The 12,909-nt window shown below is 41.5% G+C and overlaps 2 protein-coding genes across 9 annotated transcripts in view; both read right to left on the bottom strand.

Moving 5' to 3' along the window:
* The window catches only part of SUPT3H (SPT3 homolog, SAGA and STAGA complex component), a 441,549-nt gene that overhangs the window by 57,427 nt on the left and 371,213 nt on the right, over window positions 1–12,909 (bottom strand). The gene's annotated exons all lie outside the window — the stretch shown is intronic.
* Window positions 6,155–8,463, bottom strand: LOC308624236 (ETS translocation variant 5-like). The gene has a single exon (XM_081247325.1). It carries the CDS (start codon window positions 8,242–8,244, stop codon window positions 6,601–6,603), a length of 1,644 nt encoding a protein of 547 aa, XP_081103451.1. The 5' UTR covers window positions 8,245–8,463; the 3' UTR covers window positions 6,155–6,600.

Consider the following 12,909-nt stretch of genomic DNA (forward strand, 5'->3'; position numbering starts at 1 on the left):
GAGTAAAGGCAGCACTGTTTGGAACTGGAGAACTATTCAAGGACATTTAGTTTTGAAAGACACAGACTCTGAGCAATAATGCTCTGGTTATATTTGAAAACAAAACAAACAACAAGAATAATAAAACTAGTCAGATTGCTTCTAGCTTCCCCTGCCTTTTTAACGTGGCTAGAATGATGTTTGCATTGTCTGGGGCTGTGGTCCACTCCTAATGCAATAACTGCATTGAAGACAATGAGATCTTGCTTTTCGAGCATTCACCCAAAGCAGAATCACGGTTAGTGGAAAAGACTGGAGAATTGGAGAACAAAGAATCTATTTTAAAACCAAACCATTATTTACTGCTTTAATAGGCTGTACAGTCTAAAATGAAATTCATCCTCCTTATCCAAATAAGTGAGAAATGTGAAGACGTAACTGAGGTAGGGTAAAATTAGTGATTACCTCACAGGCATTGTTAGCGCAACTGAGGCAGCTCAAATAGTCCTTGGGAACTAAGTAGGATTCTCTTCCACCTTCCTAGGTGGCGATGCCCTGGTGGGACTTAGTTTTGAAGGAGGCATTGCCATATGTCCCACAGACTCAGAATCCTAGGGACAAAAAACACCCCATCTTCTCATTCCTTACCTTCTTCTGTAAGACAATCTTGGCGGAGCTGTTTAGATGCTGCGAGAATCAATTCTATATTTAAAAAATAGACAACAAGGTCTGAAAGATACATGCACAAGTAATGTGGTTTAAAAGAAGACCTGGGGCTTCCCTGGTGGCACAGTGGTTGAGAGTCCGCCTGCCGATGCAGGGGACATGGGTTCGTGCCCCGGTCTGGGAAGATCCCACGTGCCGCGGAGCGGCTAGGCCCATGAATCATGGCCGCTGAGCCTGCGCTCCGCAACGGGAGAGGTCACAACAGTGAGAGGTCTGCGTACCGCAAAAAAAAAAAAAAAAAAAAAAGACTTGAATTCAAGTTCCAGCTCTACTACTCTGTGAGCTCAGAAAAAATTAACTTTCATGAATCTCAGCTTCCTCACCTGCAAAATCATCATAACATCAGCAGCAGCACCACTGCTAAGACTTATGGAGTTCTTACTACATTCCAGGCACTGTTCTAAGGGCTTTATACATTTTAACTCACTTAATCCTTAACAAGCCCATGAGAAGGTACTATTATTAGTCACATTTTCTACATGAGGAAACTGAGTCATGGAGTAATCTGCCCAAAGATAACTCTTATTCCATAGGGTTGCTGTGAGATCAAATACAAAATCAATCAGATGATGAGGGATGAAAGGGATCTTTATGATCATCTAGTCTTAAACTCTAACTGTAAATATGAGGCATCTAAGGTTCACAAAAGAGCTTAACTGAAACCACTGAACCTTCCTAGATCTTATTCTAGTGGACTTTTAAAAGCACCTCTTTCCTATTTTGCTCTTCTCTAAGTAATTTTCATAACAGTCTTTCACTTACATTTCTCTAGGGTAGAAAAGTCCGAAGAGTTGTCTTCTACTTTTTAAAAAACAGGTTAGAAAACTCAGGATACCTCGAAGTCTGCATGTAGTACAGCTGGACAGAAGGTCAAGGTCAAGTGTATGATAGTGATAATGATGACACAACTAAGATGACTCTGACACCACCTCATTTATCGCAACCTGATTCTCTTTAGGTCACTGTGCCAAAGCATCTTATGTACACTATCTCATTTAATGCTAAATCTACCTTAGAATATAGAACTTAAAATGTTATTAGCTTTAAAATCAGAGAATGGCTGAGCCTGAGGTTTAAAAAATGCAGACTTTCTGGCGTCAAGATTCCAAATCCCAGTTGTGTTGACTCAGCCCAAGGTCCTACGAAACAGGAGAAACTGAAGGCCAGGCAGATTAGGTAGTGTGGGGTTTGGGCTAGTCATGGAGAACGGAGCCTTTTCTCTGTGGAGAAGACACACAGGCCCTTCAGTACTTTTCAAAGAGTGGGGGTTAGCCTCAACTCTTTCAGCAGAATGTCAGCTTTCTTTGCCAAGATGGATTTTTAAAAACAATGGCTGAATTACCCTACAGTCCATTAGTCATCCTACAGAAATCTAATGATAGAAAAATGTTCACTTAAGATTTAGTGGGGGGAAAACTGAACCCATTCAGCAGTTCTTGGCTGTGGTCCTTTACTCAATAGGAATGTCCTCCTTTAAAATCACCAGTTATTGGATGTAATATGGCCTAATCTTCAGCCCTTGTACTTCTGGAGATGAGAAGAAGCTTCTGACTTTGTGTCGCATTTTTTTTTGTTGTTGTTGTTTTTTAAACTGAGCCCAAATTGCTCTTTTCCTAAAGACTATATCCTGCTTGGGTTGCTGTGGTAGCCAGCTTCCAAGACAGCGCTGGGTAATTCTTGCCCCCTGGCATTCCTGCCCTTGTGTAGCTCCCTCCCACACTGAATCAGGGTTGGTGAAAGTAACAGTATGTGACCTTTGGACTAGGTCGCAGAAAGCCCTGTGATTCCCACCATGCTCCCTTGGGTTGCCAGCTCTTGAATAAGCCAGCTGCTATGCAATGAGGACACTTAATTAGTCTCATGGAGAACTGAGGTCTCAGCCAATGGGCAGCACTAACCACGTTAGCCATGTAAGTGAGTCATCTTAGAAGTGGACGGTCTGGCCTCAGCGAGCACCTGGCTGACACCTGACTGCAATCTCATGGGAAACCACAAGCCAGAACTGCTCAGCCATGCTGCTCCCAAATTCCTAGCCCACAATAATTATGCGATATTAAATGATTACTGTTGTTTTAAGACACTAAGTTCTGGGGTTGTTACAGATATTACAGATATGATACAGTAGATAATGAATACCGTTGCCAACCTTGAGAGCATGCAACAGCTTACTGTGATTCTCTTATCACCCATAAACCACCATCATTCCTTTAGTTATTACACACCCTACTACTATTAATGATCACAGTTGGCCAAAAAGTCAGCAGTTACATCATTACATCCTGATTTATATCTGGTTGTTATAGGCATTATTATTTTGGGAAGTGATATTTTTCAAGATGATCATATATACAACATGGCTGTCTCCATTTTCTGAGATGCTGACTTCATGGGCTTGCAAAATTCCTGATTTGATACAATTACTGCTAATATATGTTTATCTGTATTTTCTCCAATGCTAAGTTTTAAAAAAGAGAAAATGCTGAGTTTACTTTTTGAAGATAAGTTGTGATGTCGTGGCTCTGACTGTAGGGGAGTGAGGAAGGACCAAAAACAAGGAGAATTTGAAAGAGCAGCAAGAAACAACTCCCTCCGCAGAAATCCAGTCAGAAGTGACTTCCCAAAGGAAGAAATTTTAACAACCTCCCATGTGTTCAAAGGGCTTCATTTCAACCAGTGCAAAAATGTAGCAAGGTTTTCAGAAAGATAATTTAAAAACTAAGCACTGGGCACTGGATCTCAATTCTAAACAGAAAAGAAATGCTACACATGAATTCATGGAACTCGCCTGGCTGCCAAAAGTTTGATATTTCACACTGGTACTATGGGGAAAGTATTTAAGAGGACTGCCAACTCTGCAACCCTGCTTCTTAAATTAGACCCATTCCATAGTAAAGGAAAGTTACCTTCACACTCCAGAAACTCTTCACTACAAGCCAACTCTGTGCGCGGGACTATGCAAAGAATTGCAGAAAGGTAGGTTTATACAACTCCTGTTACATTAAATACCAGTACACTAAAATACCTGAGAAAAAGTTAAAAAATCATCAAGATATTTCCTTTGTAAAATTTCCCACTGGCTCTGCCTTACTCTGAGCTACTATTTTCTTTAAAATATTTAAAAATAGGTAATACTTGAAACTGGTTTAAAAATTTCAAACTATAGCAAAGAGTAACCTTAAATAGTAGGCTTCCCTCTGAACTCACTCATCGACAACCACTTTTACCTTCCAGATAATTCTTTGCATAAACAAGCATATGTGTATAGACAAAGACATATTCGTATAGACAGATATTCTCCTCAATTACCCCTCTTAATATAAATAACAGAATATACCTTTCTGTTGCTTTATATCTTAGGTTTTTTTGGTGGTTGTTTTGGTTCAGTTACAAACATATTTTTGGAGATGATTTTTCTGTCTTTATCATGTGTTAAATTCACCATCCATATTTGGGTATATTTTTGGTCTTTCCAGGCTTCTCAATTAATCTATATATGCACCAACATCAAACTTTGAATTACTATAGCTTTGTACTATGTTTTAATATTTGGCCTGGCTAATTAATACTCCCTCCCCCGATTATATTTTTTGAGAATTATCCTGGCTATTCTTACATATTTGATTTTCTATATGAACTTTAGGATTGCCTATTTAGTCCATCCCCCACTTCAAACTTGGATTTTAAAAATTGGGGTCAGAAGTGATGTATCTTTTTTTTTTTTTTTTTTTGTTAAACTGAAAGCAAACTTCTTTATTGTACACAGTACAGAATATAACGCAGCTTGGCAGGATGCAAACGGCCCTGCGCAGGGGAAAGTATTTCAAATCAACTGGCAGGTTAAAGCCTTTCTGCACTGTAGACTTTCCACACTCTGGAAAGAAGCAAAAAGAAGAACAAAGAAACAAAACCATCAGGGAGGTGCATGAGTCCGATGGGAATGCAACGGAGATGCTGCCGTCCTGTGTCCCGTGACAGCACAGGCCACGTGGCTACGGCAGGGGAGGGGAGCTCAGGCTACAGAGGATGCTTTTCAGTACTTGCTAAGACAGCATAAATCCATCAAAAAAAAAAAAAAAAACAAAACACAAAAATCCCAACAAAACCCAAACCCGGATAAGTAAAGAAAGGAAAAAACAAATCCTATACAGCATTTACAACAAATTAACCTCTAGCCAGCTGGGGGTAAAATATGCATCTATGTATAGACTATGTGTAGGTTAGAAAGCTATAAATACTGGTTTGGAAAGTCCTTTGATTAGAATACAATGCTAATTAAGGCCCAAGCTACAGGTTCAACACCTTTGTGGGCTAATTAGCTTCCAAGAGAGGAAAATCTTGTATTTCCATAGCTGTAAAATGCACCCCTTATCTCTGTGACCCTCTTCACAAATGTGCTCCTGGTCACCAGGGGGACTGTTTGAGACTGCAGAGCAGTTCCATCAATAAACAACTCAAAGCACTGTCCTTCGCATATGAAGAGTAGCATAATCATTCTTTGTGTGCTAGGTGTCAGGGGAAGCACAGAATCCTATCAGCAGGCAGCAAGGTGCTACCACTTTCTAATTCTTTTTCCACTACTTTGAGCTTAACTTTAATATAGCTTTAGCTGGGTTATTTAAAACTTTCCCAATATAATACAGCAATCAGAGAAAACCTTTTTAAAAGTGGCAGGAAACTAAGATGCTAGTACTGCTTTACCTGTCAGTGTCGCACATAAGTCTCAAACCCTATGGAATCATATGCAGGGTTTAGAGTCCAAAATTTAAAGAAAAAGGAAAACAAAACAAACTGAAATGGAAATTGTCATCAGTCAGGCCCAGGGAAGAATCCCTACCTAGGGTTTCCACCAGGTGACCAGGTTTCAAATGGACATGACATGTATTATGTACATATGCTTTCCAGAGAGGGCATGTGAGGGAACATGGGGGACTATACACATAGAATCTAAACGGTGTGTCCAGGCTGCCCTGCACACCTCAAAAATGTACAACTCAGGTGCAAATGTTCCATCAGGCTGTCTGGTGCAGAAAGCACAAAGCAGGCAATAAAAGAGGGCTTGTACTCGGCTAAGGGGATGCCCCCAGCAAAGCCCCTTTCAAGCTGCAGCGTCTTCATAAGTTGGCACTGCCCTGTTTAAAGGGCGCAGTGCACAGTTACCAAAAGGTTTGGTTTTTTTGCTTTAAATACCAAAACTACAAAAATCAGTTTATAAACTGTTTTTCCAAAACAACCACCAAAACAATCCCCCGAATCAAAGCAAAACAAAATACTGTCAAACGTGTTAATCACCCTTCTTCTAAAATTAAAGCCATCCACACACACAGCCATGTGACTGGGAAGAGAAAGGGGGCTTGCTCTACTTGGTGACCACATGGCCAGAAGGTTCCCAAGGGTAGCAATGGCTTATTATTTGAGAACCATGGAGTGGGTAACAGCCGTTCATTCTTTTCCCCCTTCTTTCCAGACCAAGAGGAAACATTTCAGATTAAGCTGGAAGAGCTCTCTGAGTTTTAAGATATATTTGTAACCCTTCATGGTTTGAGCCTCCCCAACTTTGCCTACCTCCTCTTCTATGGGTTTGTGACATCTTTTTCAATAAATTGTGCAAATCAGAGCCCTTCTACGTAAAGGCATTTAGTAGTCCATGATCAATGCAGATTGTCACACACTCTGTCCTGGTTTGTGGGTACTAACCTGAACAAGGTATTGCTTTGCATATATTGTCCATGGGAAGGAGGCTCCATTTCAATTGCTTTCCCAGAAACCTTGTCAGGTTCAGAGCTGAGGCACCAGCCTTTTGGTGGTTTTCTGCCCCTCCCTGTTCCCACTCCCCCGCCAAGGTATCTGTCTTTAAGGGTGCCGATCCAGAGACAGCTTGGGTTCTCCAGATAATACTCAAAGGGCAAGCTTTGGGAACAGCCAGAAACACAAACAAAACCACTGCCCTCGTTTGCCTGAATGGGAACTGCTATCTCTAGGGTTTGGCCGCTCAGCCGCTCGGAAACTTAGTAAAGCAAAGCCTTCGGCATAGGGGAGGCTGCTGCAGCGGTCCACATCCAGGAGGTGAGCAGGGTTGTCTTCAAAGTGGGCCAGTGGCAGGGTGTCCTCCTCGCCGAGGTGGCACTCAGACTCCGCTTTCAGGAACGGACGTTGGTTGTTGGGGAAGGCCATGGAGAAAAGGGCATCGGGGTCGCAGACAAACTTGTAGACGTATCGTTCCCCGGCCACCTTCTGCATGATGCCCTTTTCATAGGAATAGCGTAGAGATCGGCTGAGCTTGTCGTAGTTCATGGCTGGCCGGTTCTTCTGAATGCCCCAACGCCGAGCGACCTCCTCTGGTTCTATCAGCTTGAACTCCATGCCTCGGCCTGTCCAGGCAATGAAGTGGGCATTGGCTGGGTCGTCAAGAAGGGTAACCAGGAACTGCCACAGCTGAAGGGAACCTCGCCTCTGGTAAGGGGGCCCCTCCCGATACATGGTGGGCTCTTGTTTGACTTTGCCTTCCAGTCTCTCAGGAACAACACAGGTGTCGTCAAAGTACAACCGGGGATCCTTCTCATATGAAAAACTTCCATGGCTACTGGAGAAGTAGCCCCCTCTCATGTAGGACGACTGGCAGTTAGGCACTTCTGAATCAACGCAGTAATCCCGGGGCTCCTGCTTGATTCCCATTGGTGACTGGAATCCATGTGCTGGGGGGCCCGGCATGCCTGGGACCCCATGTTCATAGAGTGGGTCATGGTATTCTTGTTTGAATCCCTGAGGGGGTGGGGGAGGTGCAGGGACGATAGGTTCTGACATTTGCTGGTGGTAATTGGGGCGATTATCTCCAGGAACTCCTGACTGAGGAGGGAAGAGGTGGCAGGGTTCAGACAGCTGTCTCTGAAATCTCTGTTCTGATGGATACTGGTTTTCAGGCATCATCTTTGGCATCTGCAGGGGCTGATGTGGCGGCCGGGGGACCGCAAAGGTTTGCTGCTGTGGTCCAGGTTCTGGAAGTGAATGAGGGCTGGGGGTGGGGCCCACACCTGGTACTGGGCCAGCTGCAGGGCCATGTGCCGAGGTGGGAAGAGTTGCCTGAGGCGGGGGAAATAGGGAATTCTGATGGGTAGGCGACAGGGGGGTGGTAGGAGGGGTTAATGGCTTGAACCCAGAGGGAGGCTTCCTATCATAGGCACAATAGTTGTAGAGGCACTTTTCTCCATAATTAGCACCGAGAGCCTGTTCATGGCTACAGGACGACAGCTCAGAGGAGGGGCTGTGCAGCTCCCGTTTGATCTTGGTTGGAGGTGGGGCATGAAGCACCAAGTTATCAGACTGAAAATCTGGGACAAACTGTTCGTCATCAGGAACTTGTGCTTCAGCTAACCAAGCCTCTTGAAGTTGACTGAGATCCTGAAACAACTCTTCAGAATCATGAGCCAGATCTGTGTCCAAAAACTTCCTCTTTCTGTCAATCACAGGCCGCCCTCTACTCTCCTCTGACCGAGATTTCCCTGGGACCATAAAAGGGACTTGTTGATCATAAAAACCATCCATGGTGCTTCCAATGTCTCTAATGTCACTTTGGAAGGTCTCAGCATTGAGTAATTTCTGGGGGGAAAGGGGTCCTCCTGAGGCAGCGGCTCTCCTCCCCTTGCAGCGGCCCTGGGGCGCAGGCGCGCTCACACACGCGTGCACCGGGCCTGAGCGCCTAGGCTAATGGCTGGGCCGAACCGCTCCGGGGATGCTGAACCGCTCCGCGCACCAGCCGCTGGACTTTCAGAAGTGATGTATCTTTATGTCTCACACAATCTTATAAAGTAGGTACTCAGGTTAAGTTTTACCATATGCTATGCTAATATAATATATACCAATTATCTTAAAATTTACATTTATCTAGCATTTTACTATTTATGAATATTCACCTTTATCATGTCCTTTAATCTTCTTAACCACTCTGGGACTCAGCAGGACCTATATTATGACTTACATTACAGATGGAGAGAGAGGCTCGTGGACTTGTCCTCATGGCTGGGGAGCGAGGGTTCTTTCCCCCATACCAAAGGCAGTGAGCACTGTGATTCTCCAAGGAACATTTTACAAACAGGGATGGTTTTAGTTTTAGTGTCACGCTACATTTTAGAAATGTTGGCAGACTATCAAATTATTAAACTTTTAATGAAGTTTAAAACTTATAATAATACTGGCATGAACACAGCGAAATTTGAACTCTCACAAATTGCTGGTGGGAGAGTAAACTGGCATAGCCCTTTTAGAATGCATTTGGGCAATACATACCAGAGGTCTTAAAATGTTTTAGAGGAAAAAGAAAACTGCTACTGGGATTTCTGGGCCACAGGCTACACTTGCCTCCACTGTGACCTCAGATCCTTTGCTGCAGTTGGGCCTGTTTCCTCCCTGTCTTCTGAGTGCCTGGAGCCATGGTTCATCTCTCCCCCGTGTGCAGAATCTCCCTGCCTCTTCCTTCTCCTTCCTGCCTCTTTACCTTCAGACTCTGAATCCTAGGGATGTGAAGGCCTCACTGAATTCCCACCTCCCCTGTTTCCCAACCTTTCGCATTAGCTTCTTATTCTGACGTGCCTCTCCCCCTTTCCCAGTCTGGTTATCTTCCAAAGCTTCTCCACCACATATTCTGCTGGAGACAACTGTTTATTTCATATAGTTTATACTTCAAAATTAATATTGTTCTCCAAATTAAAATTAAATGATAAACTTTTTCAAACGATGCCTATCCCCTTACTCACCCCATAGAATTTAAGTAACATTTCCAGAAATAACAACAAAACAAATAAAGTGATAAGAGATTCATTGAAATGATTTTCTTAGAATAATATACCTTGATCTATAATAAACAGAAAATATTTTCTACAGAAATTAGTTGTAAGATTATTTGTTTGTGAAAATTCTTCTTCATAATTAGGCAAATATTTTCATTTCCTTGTTTGAATTTACCTTTGATTTAGAAAACTATTTTCTTTTAAATTAAAAAAAAAGTTGACTTCTTTTATAAGTGAATTAGCCAAATTTTTGATATAATTTTTTGGTAAGCTTTTGCTACCATTATTCACAATAATCAATAGTTCATACCAAGTAACTTGTGGATAGCACAATTTAAAATTGATTTCTTTTCCTCCAAAGACCTTGGTTTATTCTTGATTTGAGAAACTTCTGTCATTCTCTTTTTGGTTCATCTTGTATCTTCTCATTATCATTTGATCATTAAATAGAATCACTTTAACTGTTTTTAGTCAGCATTCCCACCATGTGTTTGACGGTGATTGCAAGGTCAAATTTGATATCTATTTCATCAAGATGTTCTTTCTTTGGGTAGATCCAGAAAATATCATAAGTAACCTTCAAATTGTTCCAAAGAATGTCACTGTTATTTGCAGAGTTGTGACCACAACTTCCAGTAACAAATTCAAAAGACTATGCATTGCGCAAAGCGTAAAAAAATACTATGGGCATTTTTCCAAAATTCTGTCATGTATACCTTTTTCCTTTACTAGCTGTGTTAATACCATTATGATGGCCTTGCCCTTGATATGTTTTTAAATTATTTAAATAAAATAAAGATTTCTATTTTAATTTTTTGAAAATTTAATGGAATCATTATATATTGTTATTAAGATAAATATATTTGCAATTTGAATGTTTAATGCCCATCTAGTTGCCAATATAAAGAATGACTACTAAACTTCATGCACTTATTATCTAGACCTACAAATATAACAACGAATTTAAGAGTAATATGAGTCATACTGTTTTTCAGCCAACACACGCAACCATTGTGGATACTGTTTTAATTTATGAGTATATACTGAATCTTGAACTAGAACATGAAGAGAAGAAGGATTTGATGAGTTAATTTGCCTTTTCTCTTATTAAAAGCTTCTGCAGCTCAAATCCTCCTCTTACTCTGACTTAGGCAATATCCCCCCAAGACTCTGGCAGCAGCACGATCCACAGACCTTCATGGCATTCAGCAGCAGCTGCCGCTTTTGGGGGCGGGGAGAGTGAAAAATATATATGACAAAAAAATTGCCTTTTTAACCAGGTTTAAGGGCACAATTCAGTGGCATTAATTATATTTACAGCATTGTACAACTATCACCACTATTTCCCCAAATTTTTCATCACTCCAAACAAAAGCTCTGTACCCATTAAACAATAATTCTCCCTCTCCTCCACCCCTGGAAACTTCTAATCTACTTTCTGTCTCTATGAATTTGCCTTTTCTAGATATCTCACATAAATGAAACCATATAATATATGTCCTTTTGTGTCTGGTTTATTTCACTTAGCATGTTTCCAAGGTTCATCCATGTGGTAGCATGGATCAGCACTTCATTCCTTTACATGGCTGAAGGATAGTCCACTGTATGCATAGACCACATTTGTCTACTCATCCATTAGCGCTTGCCTTTTGATTAAGGGCATGGTATGGAGAAGGGGGCCTGAGCAGTGTTTGTGATAGGAGGTTCTCCACACAATGTGGGGTTTAAGGCAGCAGGCCTTCCCACCAGGGTTTAGGAGAGTACTGCTACCCCCCAAAAATCACTGACGGAGATTCTTGATTAATCCAGCTGTTATTTCCCTCTGAATTCCTAAGGCACCTGCAATCAATGAAGTAAAGTGTAATATTTATCTACAGAGTTACTGTTGCCCCTCCCCACCCCCACCTGAACTTCAAGCTCTCTTTCTATTCCCAGGCGTTGGTGCTGGTAGTTAACAGAGAAGGAAGTGAAGACTGGTTCTCAGCCTGCCCGTTCCCGCACTAGGTGATGGCACTCAGGAGATGTTCATTTTTTTCCTTCCTCTCTTCACCAGTGTCTAACATGGCACTAACCACATTACCAGGAATTCAAAACTATAGCTGATTAATCAATTAAATGGAAAATGATTTCTTCCTAACAAAATATGTGAATTACTCATGACCTTTATTCTTCCCTGCCCATCAGGGGAACTGATTTCCCTGCCCGGTGAGAAAAGTTGAACAAACATACCCGTCAGGAAAAAGACAGAGGATGCAGAGAACTGGTTTTCCTAATTATATGTGGGAGGGGTGATTTCTTTTCCTTCCCAAGTCTTATCTCCATCTGCCTTTGGAGCAGAATCACCATCCTTCCAGCTGACAGTGTACATCAGGACATATACTCCTTTGTGCTATTCTTCCTTTGTTACAATCCTGAGAATTCTATTTCTCCCAAAGCAGAATCGCAGCATCCCTGTGGGTGTCTGCTTTTCTTTGGCATAAAAAGAAAGATGAATCCTCCTCCAGTGAGGAAACGTGAAGCTTCATCTTCAAACTGTAGCTGTCCAGTGATTTTCTTTAGTCTTCTAGCACAAAATATTATCTGCTGGGAATGTATTTCTTAATGGGGCGAGAGAAAAGCTGCTCACTAAGAAAGCAGACAACTACAGTCTGTGTGGGAACCTGACATATTTCATGGTAGCATGCGAAGCTGTTATCCAATGAGAAAACAGTTCTCCCAAATTTGAAAACAAGATGTCTAGACTCTTCCTAATTGATGGCCACGCATAAAAATGTATCATAAAAATGTGTCTGAACCGTACAGGAGCATACACTAACAAAGGCACTTTTATCAAAAACGTTAGGTTGTGTCTATGGGAATTCATAATCATCTAACAAACAGATGTATCTTAATATACAAATAATTCTGTTATTTTGGGTTCTTCACATCTTATTTTCCGAGTGGTTATTTCTGGTGCCTATAATTTTTCAGCCAAAAGCTTCCTGAATGGAGAGCGATGTTTCATGCCACCTCTACCAGGGTATAGTTTCATATTTATAATTGTTGTTATTAAAAAAACCCAACCTATTCACTATCAACTTTAGTCCTCCTTAAATGTTATCAGTTTAATAGCTCATAAAATAGCCATACCAGTAAAATCTGACTTCATCTACAAAAAAGAATTTTCTATAACAAGGCCACTTCTAGAGCCCAATAATTGGGCATTGCTTTCCTGGATATATATATATATGTATATGTATATATATATATATATATATATATATATATATATATATATACATATACATATATATATATATAAAATCTTGCCATCAAGAACAATTATGTAGGGTTTCCCTGGTGGCGCAGTGCTTAAGAATCCGCCTGCCAATGCAGGGGACACAGGTTTGAGCCCTGGTCCGGGAGGATCCCACATGCCGTGGAG

Source organism: Mesoplodon bidens (assembly GCF_964165515.1).
Source record: "Mesoplodon bidens genome assembly, chromosome: 10".
In the NCBI taxonomy this organism is placed as follows: domain Eukaryota; kingdom Metazoa; phylum Chordata; class Mammalia; order Artiodactyla; family Ziphiidae; genus Mesoplodon; species Mesoplodon bidens.